The sequence below is a fragment of the Equus przewalskii genome, chromosome 15 (assembly GCF_037783145.1).
Source record: "Equus przewalskii isolate Varuska chromosome 15, EquPr2, whole genome shotgun sequence".
Lineage (NCBI taxonomy): Eukaryota > Metazoa > Chordata > Mammalia > Perissodactyla > Equidae > Equus > Equus przewalskii.
Genome location: NC_091845.1, coordinates 42,932,495 through 42,950,052, shown reverse-complemented (window position 1 = coordinate 42,950,052; position 17,558 = coordinate 42,932,495). Strand labels below are relative to the sequence as shown.

At 48.5% G+C, this 17,558-nt stretch overlaps 1 protein-coding gene across 3 annotated transcripts in view; it reads right to left on the bottom strand.

The window, feature by feature from the left end:
- The window catches only part of CDCP1 (CUB domain containing protein 1), a 56,287-nt gene extending 46,914 nt beyond the window's left edge, over positions 1–9,373 (bottom strand). For all 3 annotated transcript variants that reach the window (XR_011527481.1, XM_070577162.1, XM_070577163.1), the window contains exon 1: positions 9,110–9,373. Coding sequence is in view for 2 of the 3 variants with exons in the window: in XM_070577162.1 (XP_070433263.1) it covers positions 9,110–9,191 (82 nt within the window). In the remaining variant the exon portion in view is untranslated. The remainder of the gene's footprint in view (positions 1–9,109) is intronic.
- Between the last annotated feature and the right edge of the window lie 8,185 nt (positions 9,374–17,558).

The window sequence follows — 17,558 nt, the reverse complement described above, 5'->3', positions numbered from 1 at the left end:
TGCAGTTTTAATCCAGCAGCTTCACTTTGAGGAACTCCCCTGAGATGTCCTTACAAGTCCCCGGAGTCGACGGCACCGGGACAGTGACTGCAGCACAGCGGGTAGCAGCAGAGGCCTGAAAACAACCTAAATGACCTCCCCCTCCCCCCGAGCAACCCGGTGACACAGACTATGGCCTGGCAGTTTGGTCCAGATTGTCTGCTGCTGAAAATCTCAATTCTTTTTGGGCCCAACTCAGATAATCAAAGTAATAACAATTCTCATTAATGAGGAATCCGTTCAAGACCAGACGCTGTGCTGAATGATTTACAGACATGATTTCATGCAGACCTCCAGCCAACCACGAGGTGTTGCTTACCCCATTTTGGAACTAAGCACACTGAGTCTTAGGGAGGCTAAGTGACTTGCCCAGGTCACCTAGTTAATAAGTGTGTGGAGTCAGGATGTGAACCAAGCTTTGTCTACCTCCAAAGCACGTCTGACTGAGGCTGCAACCAAAAAACAAGAAGGTAACTGTGAGCCCAGCGAGATCTCTGGCTCGAGTCCTTTCATTTCTCTGCGCCTTCTCCCTACACCAGTTTCCAGTCAAGAATCGGAGCCCTTCGGGATGCGCCGTCTAGGAAATGAGAAACGTGGCAGTGAGCCAAAACCCAGAAGCCAGCCGTGACTGAGAGACACTAGGCCTATGCCTTGGAGATGCTCAAGGTCCGACTCCAGTGAGACTTGTCAGCAGGGTGGCAGGTGGCGAGGAAGGCCCATCCCCACTGGCTGAGTCCTCCCGAGACAGTGGCCCCACCTGTCTGGGGCCTCCAGCATAGTGCAGACTTCCAGCAGAAGCAGCAGCATATAACTACTCCCTCTGTGCTGCTGGCTCTTGGCCTCTCCTCTGTGGCTAGAACGCCATTGTGCACAAGAATCGAGTGTCTGTCTGGGTCCAAGAGATGCTTTGAGCCCTTCTAACTCAGGGGCCTCATCTCACCACGTCTGCATCTTCCACGGTGTCCCAGGACCTCGCACTAAATGTTTGTAAATTGTTCTCAGGTTGAACGATGTTTTTAGCTAAACATCCTTGTTTGAAATAGCCTGATGTTCCCATCACCAGATCAGTAATGAAGGATAAAGCACCTGTTCGGATGAATTTGGCATATGCCTGGACATACACGCTCCTAGTCCAGCTCCTAGCTGGACCACACACTGTCAAATGTTGCAGAAGCCCCCTCCCGGCCCCGAGCATTGTAGGATATTACATATGGCCAAGTAGGCAGACCCAAAAGCAAAAACGACAGCCTGACTGAAACTCCATGTGATTTTGAGGCTTGGAAAGTTGATGAAACTCACTTCCGGAAACTGTCTTTTATCGTCCCAGACAAAGGCAGCAGATTGGCACTTCGCACATTTTTGCAGAAATACCACATTTTACCCAGAATGCTTTGGTCTTCTGTCACTGAGGGTAGGGAGTATGTGTACTTCATTTAAAATGTACAGAAAGTTATACCATCTGTGCCCATGGAACAGTTTTAGTTTGTTTTTCAAGACATTTCTAAATTTATTATTTAAAGATGTTCACACCCTGAGGTGAGGCATTTAATGGCCTCGTAGTCCTATTACCAAGCTGCGTTTCCATCTGGCAGAATGGATGGCTGGTCCAAGAGGACAGACCCTCCCTGGCAAAGGGAGACAGACAAGACTTTCAGTGGTGCCCTTGGCTTGGGCTCCACTCAGAACAGAATTGAGAAGCGCAGATTATTTTTTAAGTAGAATAATTGAAGAAGGAATTTTTAATTTCATAAGTTTGTGAAGTGAATCTCTGTAAAGCAAATCCTGATTTTCTACTGTACTTTATCACACACTCAGCATTGCTATTTAAAGAAAACCAAACGAAACCGAGCGTGGACATTGTGGAGTAACGTGGTTCAAATGGGGAGAACATGCAGGACACTACGAACTCCGTGTCACGATCGTCACTACGACCAACAACAAACCGTCCTTCACACAGGAGGATCTGTGAACCTCACCGTGAAGCCAGATACTTCCGCTGTAACTCCTTCCTTCCAGGCTTTCTTCCTGAGCTCACAAGCGATACAGACAGAAATACAGCAAGATAACGTGACTAGAGTCACACGGTACATACACACTATTCACGCCCTGCTTCTTTCACTGGATCACAAGCAGTTCTCCGTCATTGTTTGGTTATTCAATCGGAAGTTTCCAGGAGTGGGCTGCGCTCCTGCAAACCCACCCACACCGCCATCCGCTCTCTCCTGGACACATGTTTAAAGGCACCAGCAGAGATTCACGGGCATGTTCTACGTGGTGGAGACCCCGAGCCCTGGGGTGAGGCAGAGAACCTGGGCCACCAGGGAATCTCTTCCACCCTTTGCAGGGACACAGAGAGCTGGGGTCCCATCTGTCACTCCACATTTTCTTTTCTCTACTTTCCAGTTTTCCCAGTCCGCACATGCAGTCACTGGGACTGTGCTGCCCTCCTGCTCTTCTGTCTGATGCGTATCAGATTTGGAGCCGGAAGAGCTCAGCTTTAGAACTTCTTCCCCTCGCCACCTTCTAACAGCGAGAGTTGAAGAAGTCATCTAACTTCTATAAGCTCATTCCACCTCCTAGAAAGACTTGGCGTGAGGGGTGGACCTGAATTACCCACTTGTTTATTCCATAGACATTTACTGTCTGCTATGTGCCAGGCACAGTTCCAGCCACTTACCTCATGGGGGTTGGACATGAACCGCCTGAGCTGTTCCACTAGCTCTGGGGTCTCCAGCAGGTCCACACATCAGCTCTGAATAAATCAGCTCGTAAAACATTAAGGCTGGTGGTTCCTCCGCACAGTGCAAGCCCCTACACTCGAGACTGGAACACTGAGGCCAGAGAGGCAAGGCACCTTTTCCTAAGTCACAAAGTCAACTGCTGATAGGACTTGAAGTTAGAACCAGGTATCCTGACTCTCAAGTCTGGTGCTCTGACCACTTGGCCAGCCGCCTTGCCAATTGGTCAATTTCCTCCTGGGCTCACACCTAGACTGCATTTCAGCCTGCCTTCCAGTTGGATGGGGCCATGCCACTGAGTTCTAGCCAATAGAATGGCAGCAGAAGTGATGGGAAATAACTTCCATTCCTGCACCATAAAACCCTCCCCTGACGGACCCCTCATGCATTTTTCTTCTATCAGTCAGATGTGGATGGACATAGAAGCTGCCTATTGAAGATGGCGGAGCCGGAAAGTGAAAGGAGCCTGGATCCCCACACCACTGCTTGGAGGAGATCCCATTTGGGATCTTATCTGAGCAAGAAATAAACATCTATTGTGTTTGAGCCATTATACACATTTCGGTTTGTGTGTTACAGCAGCTTAAAGTATGTTACACCTTAACTATTAGACCTATGGACGTACAGTCAGAACTAACCACTCCTCACTGTCAGCACCAGAGCCGCTCCAGCCTGCCTTCAGTCTTCCTGATACACAGTGCTCATGGCATTCTGATCACTTAACCAAAAGTCAGAATTTGAAAGAAAATTCAACACATGTCCCTCGCCTCAAGTTTATGGTTAGTTTCAACTGGAAAGAATAAAGGAAGTCGTGCGCCGCAGTATAGGGTGGTTACGAGCCTGCACCCTGGAAGGAGACTGCCCACATTCACAGATAGCACCACCACTTATTAGCTCTGACCTTGGGCAAGACGCTCCCCAGCTTTGTTACTCACTTTCTTCCATTTCTTCTTTGACACTTTCTGTATAAACCCTTTGACCCAGTAACTCCTCCTCCAGGAATTTCACCTACAGATAAACCTGTCTATTTACCCAACAAACTCAACTGCAAAGATGGTCACTGAGGCTCTGTTTACAGTAACAAAAGACTAGAGACAGCCCATCGATAAGGGGCTGGTTAAATATAATATGGTGCTCCCATGAAAGGAATATCACACAGCTGTCAAAAAGAATGTGACAGCTCCATATGTTCTGATATGGAGTGCGCACTAAGATGGACGGCTAAGTGAAAAAACTCAAGAAGCATGTGGGACACGTCCTATACTATATATCTGGGCTCCTGTTTGTGTAAACAAGGGAGGTACATATATTTATAAACTTGTACATGTGTAGAATAACTCAGGAACAACACACAAGAAACCATGGCTGCCTCTGGGAGGAGGCCCGGGGTCAGAGGTAAAAGGGGATCTACTTTTTCCTGCACATCTATTCGTACTATTTGAATTTTTGTTACCGTGTACAGGTAATTCTTTATCTAAGCACAGTTTTTAGATTGCTTGAATATTAAAGATACATATACATTCCTAGAATAACAATGAACATAGCACTCAGTAAGCGCTGGTTGGTTTTTTTCAAAATGAAAGAAAATGTGTGGAGTTCAGATGCTGTCTCTAAGATAACTAGCAAATGCTGTCTTCAGGAGTCCCACTGTGCACTGGGGGCATGGTACACTGGTGACAAGAGCTGGGTTCTAGAGTCAGACTACCTGGGCTGCCGTCTCAGCGTCACTACATACCAGCTGGGTAACCCTGGGCAAGTTACTTCACCTCTCTGTGGCCCTGTACGGGGGTGTAGGAGGAGTACTTGCCTGAGGATGCAGAGCCAAACAACTAGCAGGTCTTCTCAAGAACACCTCCTCGATTTACATTTTCTCAGGAGAAACAGCTTAGCTTTTATGATTCGAACATTGCAGAACTTATCTTTCATCCATCATAGTTATTTTTGGCCAATGTCTATTTAGGAAACATGTATATTTACATCTCCAAACACAACACATGATTTTAAACAGAATGATATGCAGAAAGTCTCGACTTATGATGCAAATACAACAGGGAGAGTGTCAGGATCTGGTGGAGAAGCCCCGAGTGTCAGCAAAGGAGGGTGCAGTAAGTTACCGCACACAAAGCAGCTGTTTGTGAAAAACTACATAAACATTTACAGGCAATCCAGAAGGGATGTCTTACGCATTTTACGTTTCATAGAATTGGTTGTTAATTATATGTGGGTATCTTCCCGTCTTTCTTTATGCTCTTAGAAACTGTTGGGGGTTTGAGTTGTTGTGCAATGAGATGTTACAGTTTTCCCACACGAAATAATGAGACGTAGGGTATCGGTGAGTATTTTCACGCGAACGTCTGGCTCTTAGGAATGAATTACTGATGTTAAGCGGGAGATGCTTACAGACAGAATATGCAGAAGAGTGGCTGGCACGGAGCAGATGCTCAATATGTGTTAGTTATTACAAGTAGTAGTGAGTAATTTTAAAAACTGATGTACTGAATACAAACCCAAGGCTGCAAAGAGGTGAGGGAAGGAACTGGCTCTCCCTGCCTGGTTGTCTAGAATGTTGCCAGCTGCCCAGGAGAAGGTGATGGGCTAATTATAAGGTTGTAGGAAGTGGTTTGAAATAATTTGATTGTGGGATAATTTTTATAATTCAGAATGATAATTAAAGGGTATGAACTCTTTTTAATCAGCCAGGTGGGGAGCCTTAAGCCCCGGGTCTCCTATATCAGGGATCTTGTCATCCCCTACTATCCCTCGCCCCCCATCTTGACCTCAATCACTGGTCCTTCTGACCAGCAAACTCAGCCCCCCTTCTCTGTCCAAACTCATGTCGGCGCTGCTGGGCAAAATTGCAGGTAAGGCTTGTGTTATAAGCCAAGGGACTCAGTTCTGTTTTCTTTTGGCAAAAAAAGCACTGCTGGACTATTAGTACCATCCAGCTGGGGTGCTCCTAAGATTCTCGAATATCCTCCAACACTGCTCAGACCCTGACTGTTGAACTAGAGGGAAGAAGATGCTTTTTCCACAGATGCTAGTGAAACAACAATGATGACAGCCTGGGAGAGCGTGGGAAACAGGCATTCACACGCTGCTGGCCGGAATGCACACCAGGAGACCAGGACATGCTCTCACAGGGCAGCACGGAAGTATGTAGCCAGAGCTCTAACATTTTCTCTACACTCATCCCAGCAATTCTATTTCCAGAATTTGAGTCAGACAAAATAGTGAAGAACGTGCGGAACAATACAGCCATAAGAACACATTCTCAGGTATATCAAAATGGGATAATCTAGCTTATATTATTTTATAACCTCAGCAACACAAAGATAACATTGTTTCATGTCATTATAGAAACTGTGCTACATAATTTTTAACATTTCACTGAACAGACCTATCAAAATTGATATAAACAGTCTCCTATTGTTGAGCATGTTCTGCTTTTATGGAAAGCAACCTAAATGTCCAACAATAGGAGACTAGGTAAAGCCATACAATGGAATGGTCCCATTTTTGGCTTTATACACACACACAACACACCCACACACACACAATGAGAAGACTGTGCACCAAAATGACCAAGGTGATTTGCTCACAGATGATTGTTTCCCATTTAGGTTATATTTATTGTCAATTTTTCTACAACAACTATATATTACTTAAAACAATTTAATTATTGTTTTCAACTTCCTTCCCCCACACGGAAGCCTGGGAGAACTCCCAGAAGAGTGTCTGTTTGCAGAGTCAGTGCAGGTGATACGGCAGCATCTGCGGTGACCCCTGAGGCTGACAAGCCGGCACCCGAACGCATCTCTAGGACACGCAGAGCAGCCCGCTCTGACCCTAGTCACGGAAATCTGTGAGGGTGTGGGGGAGCAGGGACTCATCAGCCCTGCCAGTTACACATTCCAGACACCAGCCAGCAGCTCCTCATTTGAATCTGAGGAATGACGAACGCACACAGTCACCCAGGGTGAGTGAACACGTCATTTGATGTCTGCTCACATTTCTGCCAAGAAACAAGGGCACCAAGAACGGGGTCACTGACCCAGACCCTGGCATCGAGTGGTTCTTGGAAAGCCACCAGGTGGGGGTTTCAGCAAGGCTATGGTTCAGTTTCACCAGTTCTTCACTCCTGGAAGTGGGGGAGCGGGGGGCCCACCAAACTCCCACAAACACACCACCCCGAGATGCAGACGTTACTCTGCAGCCCTGTGGCGGCACCAGCTTCATTTTCCCTCTGCCCAGTCTTTGTTAAGAGAGTTCATAAAACAAATCTGCTGGGCCAGGGCTCTCTCTGGCTTTCTCAATCCTTTCAAGACAGACTCAAGTAACTTCTCAAAGGCCCCCATAGGTTAGACCAACCCCAAGACTTTAGACAAAGCTGATGTACTCAGCAAGGGTTCTAACCACAAAGGCAGAGCCCTCAGCTCAGCCTGGCGATGTGGCCTCACAGGGCCAGTTCCTGAGGCCAGAGGAAGGATCTAAGAGCGTGAAACAGGAGTGTTTCTGGACTTCCTCCTCTCACACACAGAACCATGAGACAAGGCTCTGACAGTCAAGAACTTCCTGGAAGGAAGGGACTCCACTGGAGCTACTGCTGACCAAAAGAGCAGCCTCTCTAGGCCACAAGGAAAAATCAGACACGTAAGAGAAGCCAGTTCAGGACAGGCTGTCACTGTCATCGTCAGTAACGCCCTGATTTACACCATATTCTTACTGGAGGAGTTCTCAACTCTTATCACAGACAACCGGAAACATCGCAAACAATTCCCAGAGTTTCAACATCGCTCCCAAGGGTGGTGGGCACACATTTTTCTCAAACATACATTTATACATTTTCCTTAACTAAATTACGCTTTATTCTTAAGCTGATTTTTGTCTTCAAAGGAAATCTTGAAAGCCCAGTCTTAAATTACTGTAAACACGCACACACTATTCTACGTGAGGTCTTGCCACGTTCTGCCCACCGTGCAGCACTGAGTCACCTGACGCTGGCGGAGAAGGGAACTGGGAAGCTTTCCCACCTTGATCTGGAACGAGGGCAGTTGCTGAACTTCCCAAGTGCACCTCACCCGCTTAGTTTTATTCCTTAAGGTAATTTATCCTAATGTCCCTACCTGCCAAGTACAAATGTCCCCTTAGGCGCAGCAAAGGGTGAACAAAGACCCCAATCGCTTCCTGGATAGCTCTTTTAAAAACACAAAACCTGGAGGCCAGCGGGGCCATAGTGGGTAAGTTTGCACCCTGTGCTTTGGCAGCGCCGGGTTGGCTGGTTCCATCGCAGGCAAAGACCTACACACCGCTCATCAAGCCACATTGTGGAGGCTTCTCATATACAAAATAGGGGAGGATTGGCACAGATGTTAGCTCAGGGCCACTCCTCCTCGAACAAAAAGAGGAAGATTGGCAACAGCTGCCAGGGCCAATCTTCCTCACCAAAAAAACCCAAAAAACTCCACAAAACCTGTGCCAGTTTCAGGAAAGGCCTCAAATCAAGTTCTTACATGAAGAAACCAGGTTAACGCTATGTTCTGTTACTTCCAGGGCCCGCAGGGCACCTCCTTGCAGACACAGGCAGCGGCCGTTCCTCCCCCAACCGGAACAACTCGAAATTCACACACAACTCGGAACTTCCCGCTCTGCCAACCCCCTCAACCCCGTGAAAGTCCACCACACTGAGGTGCGAGGGGCCGGGGGTGTAGAGCCTCCGCGGGGCAGATGCCTGGCGGCCTCCAGCTAGCGCTTTCAATTTCGAATTAATGTTCCTGAACTTCAGGAGAGCAAGAGGGGAGCGTCCGGACGGGGAAAAGGTGATCGATGGGCTATCGGGGCGCCAAGCCACGGTTTTCTTGCACCTTCTCCCTGGCCCAGGCGAGCAGGGAGAGGGTGGGCCAGAGAGGAAAGTCCCCTCCCCACGCCCTACCCCGGCGCCCCCAGGAATCCAAGGACAGCCCCCGAGCGCGCGGCGCGCCCTGTCCCGCAGGCCCTCCGGGATCGGCTTCGGCGCGCTCTTCTTTCCTCCTCGGTGGGCGCCGCGCTCATCCGCCTCCCGGACCGCGGGGCTCCCCGCTCGGGGACACCCGACGTGCCGCAGCCTGCGCCCAGGGCGAGGTCGCTCGGAATCCTGGAGGGTCCGGCCACCGCGCCTAACGCGGCGCGCCCCGGAGGCGGGTGGTCTCGGGGACCCCGGGCCGTCCGTCAGCCCCACTGCGCCGCCGCCGCCCCCGACTCTGCACCCTCCGCCCCTACCCCAGCCCTCTGCCTTGGCCGGCTGGCGGGCCACCTTAACCACTCAGCGCCACCCGCTTCCGCAGCGCCGCACTCACCCACTCCTAGCGGCGGGAGCGCAGCGTTCAGCAGCAGGACCCCCAGCAGGGCGATTGTGATCCCGCAGTTCAGGCCGGCCATGGCTGCGGGGCGCCTCGGCCTCGGCGGGGAAAGCGACTGTGGCCCGTGGCACGGAGCGGCGGCCGCGGGCGCCCTGGCCTGGCACCGGCTGCGCAGCGCTCCGCCCCGGCTCGCTCACCTGTGTGCGGGCGGACCCGCCTGAGCTCCGCCCTGCGCCGCGGGAGCACCAGCTGGCCGGGCCTGTCCCCTCCCCGCTCCTCCTCCCCTTCCTGCCTCAAGCGCCCGCCTCTCCCGGCCAAGGTGCTGGGACTTGTCGCCACCTTCCCGGGCGTGTCCTCCCTCTCGAGGCAGAGAGTAATCAGGTCGTCTTGTCTAAAGGCTTGATGGTCGGCCCTGGGGAAGCCAGTTCGCCTTCCCTTCGCTGTCCCGGAGAAGGAGGCCAGTGTGTGCCCCATTTTGCGCGGGAATCGTATTCGTGGATCACCCAAGCCCAGGCTTCCTCCTCGGTGCTCTCTCCTCGGCTGTCTGAGCCGGGCCGGAGGCTCCCTGGACTTTAACGGCCGCGCTACAGCTACCCTCTGCAGAGCTGTGAGCCTGCAGCCTGCTCCCGCACTTCGTCTGCGGTATTTCTAAGGCTCATGGCAGTCCTTCCACATTACGGATGAAACAGACTTGCTGAGTTAGCAACCTGACCATAGTTGACAGGACAGTCAGTGATTTAGAGGTAGGATTTGGCAGCACAGAAAGAGCTTTCTGCAAACGAACTTGCTTTGTTAAATTTTTGAAGAAGGAATCAGTGAGTGAATGAATGCCTAAGGCTGGAAAGGACCAAGAGAAGAAGCCTAAACAGGTCGACAAGGACCTCCTCCTTGACTTGTGAGTGGAGTGTGGGTATGGGCACAAGGCATTCGAGTCAATGGCCCTAGGCTCCTTTTTCTCCTCCCAGCTGTGGGTAAACCGCCTCTTCTTGGCTTCCAAGGTCCTGTGGGTTCTCCTTCCATCTGTAGGCCACACGTGAAGTCCAGGGTCACAGGGTTGGGAGAAAAGCAGTGGATGGCTCAGCGACTCTCAGCTGGCAGAACAGAGTTTTGCCAAAATGACTCCATGCACCCCCTGGGGCTACCTGTGCCTGTGGGCAGCCAGAGGCTGGGCCAGGGTCGCCTAGAACAGCCTAGGAGGACTAGGACAGGAACCAGAGCATGTGCAAGAGCATCAGTCTTCAGTGTAGCCCCCACTTCTGTTTAATTCTTGGGGGAACTGAGCCCCTCCAGCCTGCCCCTATTCTCAGAGTGAACACTGGGTGAGAAATCCTCTTAGGAGCTTCATCCCCTTCCTTCTATGTGTCTTCAAGGATGAGAATAAAGCAAACTCTGCCCTTGGGAGCCCACAGTCTGTGAGGGAAGCAGAGATGTCCAGGTGGGGGCGTGACCACATCCACACGCTTACCTGTGGAAGAGCCTGGACTGTGAGCTGGAGGGACCTCGGAGGGAATCTTCTAGCCCACTTCCCTCGTCATGCAGATAGATGGAGAAACTGAGGCCTAGAGGGAAGGTAGAGAATGAGAAAAATAGGGAGGTTCTTGGTTCTCCCAAGGAATTGAAGGCAAATTCAGTAAGAGAAAGAAATCTTGAGAAAAATCTAAACATTCTTTAAAAATGTTTATGAGGACCAGGAGAGTGAAAGCAGATTTTGTCTGTCTTCCTAATTCTAAGCAGGCTTATATACCCCGGCATCTTTTCCTAGCATCCATAACACCATGATTTCCCACATACAGTAATAATAATAACAATAATAGAATGGCAGTGTGTTGAATTGAAACGATCAGAAATATTGCTTGATGGTTTAAGCCTAAGGAACAAGTTATTTTATTCTCTCTCATTTCTCCAAAGTTTGCTTAACTGGCCTCCCTGGGATTGTGAAACTAACTTTCTGTAAATTAATTAAGAGTCAAAAATCCTCAGACGTGAAGCATTAGTGATGGTCCTAGACAACGCAGCAAAGAGAACGAGATGAAAAAAGTAGGGAAGCGTACCAGCGTCCTTTGCATGACAGCACAACTACACAGTTGAAGTCAAGAGGTCTTGAGGTAATGTCTTGGTTCTTGGAGTCGAGTGTGACCAAAGCGTTGCCGAGGTATGGAAGTGTTTCATCTTTCAAACATGGCTGAATGGAAGGAGTCAATTTTAAAAGGTTATTTCTGAACTGGAAAAAATCCAGGCAGCTATAGTCTCTTGCCAGAGAAAAATGACAGATTGAAGGGTGAGTTTTAAGACGTACTGTTCCATCTAATTTTGACCCTTCCAGAAACCCTACAGAAGCTACAAAACAGAGATTTAAAAATGCAAAAAGACTTAAGACAACAAAGATGGGGAGAACAGAGGGAAGACAACAGCAAAATCCTCTTGGAAGCTGGAAAGCAGATGGACAAGTGGTAACTGCCTTAGGAGCTTGGAGACAGCAGAACCCTAAGCCAGGAGTGGGGAAAATTGAGATATAGCATGATTTATACTGTGGAATTCTAAAAAACAAAACTGCGAAAAAATCCGTCAGGAACTGGCAGTACAAGGTATTCTGGAACAGGAAGGCGAAGGGGAAGCTAAAACAAGGAAGCCTGGTTATCGATAAAGCTATTTGAGAAGGACTATTGTTAGATTCCCAGAACCTCCCCTCCATTGCTTCTGACTGGGCCACTGCCCCTCCTTCACACCAGCAGAATTCTGAAGACTGGAGAGGTTAAAACCAAGGGATCTGGGCTGAGAAGGGCCAGGCGTAGCTGAAGGCTTGGAAACATTCTGAAAAATAGGTAGATAAAGGGGACATATGCATTGCGAATGCTGAGCCCCAACTTGCCTCCCAGGATATGAGAGAGAGGACTTTACCATCCCTACTGGAGATGGAAAGTCTGCTGGCGAATCTGACCAACCCAAGAGGAAAGATCTAAAGATACAGACATGTATCCCCATCAACAGGCTAACCAGATCCCTACCATGAGGCTCCCAGTTGGCAAGCCCCGCCAATTCAGCCTTTTAATCCTTCACTTTTAAGTATGACCAGACAATCAGGATTTCAAGACATCTAAGGAAATCTTCTAACGGTAGAGTCAGAATCAACCAAGTAACCAAACAGAAAAAAGCAACCTGGAGGAAAGAGACACTGTAAGGAGAAGAAACCAAAACAAAGCAAAACAAAAACAATTACTAACTTCCTTAGCTAGCAGACAGCCTTGTATTTATGAAACAGGAAAAGGATGTTATAGAAAATGAATATTCAAGGAACCACAAAAGAGTTCTTGGAAGTTTAAAAAATGGTAGTAGATATTAAAAAAAAAATAGAAGGGTTGGAATATCTTCTAGAAAGTAAAGCAAAAAGAGAAAGATAAAAAAAATAGGCAAGAAAAGTTAAGAAATTTGGAGGTCCAGTTTAGGAGATCCAAAATCTGAATAATAAGTTTCCTAGAAAGAGAGAGCAGATGAAACAGAGGAGACATCATCAATGATATAATTCAAGAAATTCCCCCAGGCCTGGAGGATACGAGTTTCCAGATTTCAAGACTCATGGAGCGTCCAGCACAATGGATAAAATAGGCCCAGATCAAGGCATGTGATGGTGAAATTTCAGAAATCTGTGAACAGAGAGGAGATTCTATGGCATCCAGAGACAAGAAATGGGTCTCATGCAAAGGAACAAAAATCAAAATGGGTTTGGGTCTGTCAACAGCAACACTAGAAGCTGGAAGACAATGAAGCAATACCTTTAAATTCTAAAGGAAAATAACTTCCAACTTAAAATTCTATACCTAACCAATCTACCAATTAAGTGATAAGGTAGAAAAAGGGCACTTTTAGACATCCAAGATCTAAAACAAAAAAACTCTGAACCTCCACTCACATTTTCTCAGGAAAATACTGGAGGATGTGTTCCAATTAAATGAGAAATGGAGGAAACACAGAGAGGAGTGGATACAGGTTTGTGGGGCGGATATTAATCACCCTAAGAAAAAGAATACACAGTTACAAATAGAAACTCAGGTGTGAAAATGATTATTTATTTAGAATGAGGAAAGAAATCACAACAAATTACAAACTTGAAAAAATTGAAAAATATCACAAATGTCACAAAATCCAGAAAAATAACATGATATCTTTACTATTAACTCACGGGTACAGCTCTCCATCATCACTTCTTCAGGTCATTTTGCTTCATTGACATGTGCGCTATTTCTTCTGGAACTGCCAGACTTCACGATGATGAGATGCATCAGATAAGATAAGATTCTGTCTTAATTTGTTGGGACACATAAAATGTGGATTCACACACGGAAGAACTCGCTGTTTGTAGAAACACTGTAGTGTTGTACCCTACAAATACAGGAATTCTTACAAATTCTATTTGTGTGATTCTTATCACACAAAATAATACGGTAATACAAAATAATACAATACACGGATAACTTTACATGCTGCATTATCCACTTATTTCTGATAGAAAAAAATGCTGCATTTTTGATAAGGCATGATGAGAACTGAATTTGCTGCTTAAAATTTTAGTTTTGCTAATTGGAAGAATTGTCTACAGACTAGCTTCTGGCCCTGTATATTCAAACCTGATTCCTCCTCCTCCACTGTCCACATGCTTCTGGCGGTTGGGCGCTCCAGGACAAGTTCATAATGTGGTACCACCCCTGGCCTTGCTCTTTCTGATCACCTCCCCTGGTGAGTCAGCCCAGTGGATGAGAGAAGTATTCCTGGAAGCCAGTACCGCAACATGTGGGCAAGCAATGAATTAACTGCACTTGAAAGTGACCGTGAATTACATAAATACATCCCACTAAACCCCAATTAAATGTATCTCCAATTCAGCTTCCCCTTAGGCAGATCCCCAAATGCCCGAAGCCACTCAATGCTGCAGTGCATAAAGGAAGTGCGATGGAGAGGAAGTGAGGGGAAAACTATTTTTGCAGTTGAAATACATGCCTTTGCAAATTTTATAGGAAACATGTACCCAGGTGAACACACACCCTTGGAAGGGGCTGCACGGTGATGGCTGAGCGTTCTTAGCTTCGTGATGCCATCTGCCTCTGGACTCAGGAAGCGCAAGATACAGCCCAAGGGAGAGGCAAGGAATTTCCGGAGTGACGTGCACCAGGCGTAGAGCACCCGGACTCCAGACTGAGTCAAGTTGTATGGCCAAGGAGGGAGGGGGGTCCCTCCCAAGTGAACAGGAGGACAGAGTAAAATCACATGGAGCCATGACTTTTGTCGATGAGATCCTCAAATAATAATGGTGTTTGTCTGAGACTCGCACATGCCACACGTCAGCACACCTGTGCTGTCCAGGTGCACCTGAGCCACGTGCAGCTGAGCAGCCAGAGACAAGGAGCCAGCACCGTGAAGTGACTCACCAGCCCTGGGCACCTACCTGGATTTTTACCCGAGAGAGAAATAAACTTCTCTTTTTTAAGCTTCTGTGATATGGGGCTTCCAGTCACTTGTAATTGAACCTCATCCCAAGGCAAGCATAGGAGATTTTCCTGGTGCTGTAAAATGTTTAAGGGAGAGCAGACCCAAGTGATTCACTGCAGAAAGGAGCTTGACCTAGATGGGCGAGATGGAATGGCTCAGCAACGGCCAACGCGGCTTCTGGAGTCAGTCCTGGATTCAGATACAGGCTCTGCGACTTGCCGGCTTGGGCAACCCTATATGTGCCTCAGTCTCCTCATCCATAAAGTGAGGTTTGAGAGGGCATCCTTTATGGGTGTTGCAAAGATCAATGAGATAATTTATGTAATGCATTTAGCACAGTGCTTGGCACATAGCAAATACACAGCAAAGTTGGCTGAGACTGGCTTTGCTGTGAAAGGAGTGGGTGTCACCTTGGTGGGGGTGGAAGCCACGGAGGTGGAGGGGAGAGTTCGGGAAAGAGAAGTCTGGAGACAAACTTCTCATGATCTCATTCAACCATGAAAATGTGAGCTCCCCAAGGCAGGAAGTTGTCTCTGCTTTACTCATCTATGTGGTCTCGATGCCAAAATCAGTGCTCGGTATGTAGTCAGTGCTTAACAAATAGGCGGGGGATGAATGGATTCATCTAGTCTGTGAATGCATGGATGGCCCTGCTAACACGGCCAGCTGAGCCTGGGGGCTCCTTGAAACTTGAGACCCTGAAAAGATGAATACACAATTCATTTTAAAAAGGGGTGTGGCCCCTGGCTTCCAGAATGAAGCCACTGTGGCCCATGCCAGGTGTCTGGCAGTGAGCCTGGACTTGTGGGACTGGCCACTGTCTGGTGGCCCAGGACTTCATCCAGTTTGAACAGAGGGCAGAAGGGCCGTCTGTCTGAATGAGGCAGCGTCTCTGCGATTTCGATTTCCAGGCGATTAAGCCCGTTAACAAAGCAGAGATTTTTTCAGGGCACAAACAGCCCTTCCAGTCCGTGCAATGCCAACCACTGTTTGAAGGAGAAAACCACCCAGTCATGGTTTGGGCAGAGGCCCCTCTGTGAGCCTTGAAACAGAGGAGTCTGCTTTGATCTCGGGGTGAGCTAGGTGCTCCTCAGGAATGACTGACTTCGCCAAGTGATTTCCCCGGGGGGTAACCACCTGGTACAACTTCAGTGGTAGGCTGAGTAAGACAAATAACGAAAACCCTCAAGGAGCAGGTAGGTAGTCATGCCGCCACAGAACAACGGGCTGAGTGAGCTCGGGTCTACGTGACTCAGGAATTGCTAGCAGGCAGCCGGCACCCTCTGTGCTTACCCCAAAGTTACCTGAAACCCAGCATCCGCAATCCATCACCTCCCCAAATCGTGCCACCTAGGAGGTCAAGGTAAAACGTCAGGGGGCAAAAAGAGAGGAGAAGCGGAGCTGGGGACAGAGCTGTCCTCTGCTCCCTTCTTATGCTTGTGCAACCAGCTCCCTGTAAGTCACTTGCCCACAGGGCAAAGAGAGCCAGCCACTGCCCTTCCCTGGAGAGCACCACCCTCGGATATGACCCATACCCACGTCAGGCCTGTGCCTGCCAGCCCTGCTGCTTTCTTTTCTATGTCTTTGCTTGCAGTTTGGAAGGAAAGCGGCCTTTATAACGCTTTCAGGGATTTTCTTCCCCCTAGAGGGGAATCTAGTCCCGTAACCATTGAGCTGGAGGCCTTGGAACTCGTCTGGTTGTCACCTCCTGCTGGATGGAGTCACAGACAGAGGATGTGACACAGTCAAGTCACACAGCACGTGACCTGCGGAGTGGAAGTCTGTTCCATCCAGGAGCCCATGAGCTCTCCTTCCTGAAAAATCCTGGTCCAATTCTGCCAGTGCATTGGGCTGGCCAGCATCCTGGTGCCCCCAGCCTCCACTCACCACGCTGCCACCCGCCTCTGACCCTCAGCCCTTCACCGCGTGGCTCCCCCCACCCACTGCTCTGCTGAAATTTTCTCCCCAGAATGGTCAAAGCCCCTCCCCTTAGTCACACCAGGTCTAGTGACAGGAAGATGGCTTCAGAAGGAGAAGGGGGTGGGGAAGGATTTCGGGCCCAGTCTCTGAGACGTCCCTGCCGCCTGCCTAGTTCAGGCACAGGGACAGGCAAAAACGGGGTTAACCAAGTGACACCAAAGCCATCGGTCACAGCCTTTGCTTGCAGTGACCTCCCACCCCACAGTCACTTAATGGGCTGAGAATCCAGTCCATAACCTTGGGCGACTCAAAGGCACTCCTCTGGAAGACGCCTTGCTGTGCTCCGTGCACACGGGCTCGGCCTCTCCTTGTCTCGCTGTCACGCTGCAGCACGGGGGTGAGCACGCTTGTTTCGCTGGCCCGACCAGCACACGAGCTGCTTGAGTCAGAGACAGTGGGGAAACAGACTGGCGTCTTCTCCTTTGTCACTGTGGTTTCTTGTCTTACATAAGATTTTAAACATACACAGAAATGGAGAAAATAGGTTTATGAACTCCCGTGTACCCGTCATTCAGCTTCAACAGTTTTCAATGCCCAATCTTCAACCAACAGCCCACTTTTCCCACTTCCTCTGATATTTGAAACAAACCTCAGAGAGCGTATCATTTCATCTGCAATACATTTCAGTATGTATTTCCATAAGGGTGGGAGTCTTTTTTTTACTCTGGTAAAATATACATAACATACAATTTACCATTTTAACCGTTTTCAAGTGCACAGTTCTGTAGCATTAAGTAAGGACATTCACATTGTTGTGTAACCATCACCACAATCCATCTCCGGAATTCTTTTCATCTTCCCAAACTGAAACTCTGTACCCATTAAACAACTTCCCATTCTCCCTCCCCCTCAGCAACCACCATTCTACTTTTCGTCTCTGTGAATTTGGCTATTTTAGGTACCTCACATAAATGGAGCCATAAGATATTTGTCTTTTTGTGTCTGGCTTATTTCACTTAGCATAATGTCGTCAGTTCATCCATGT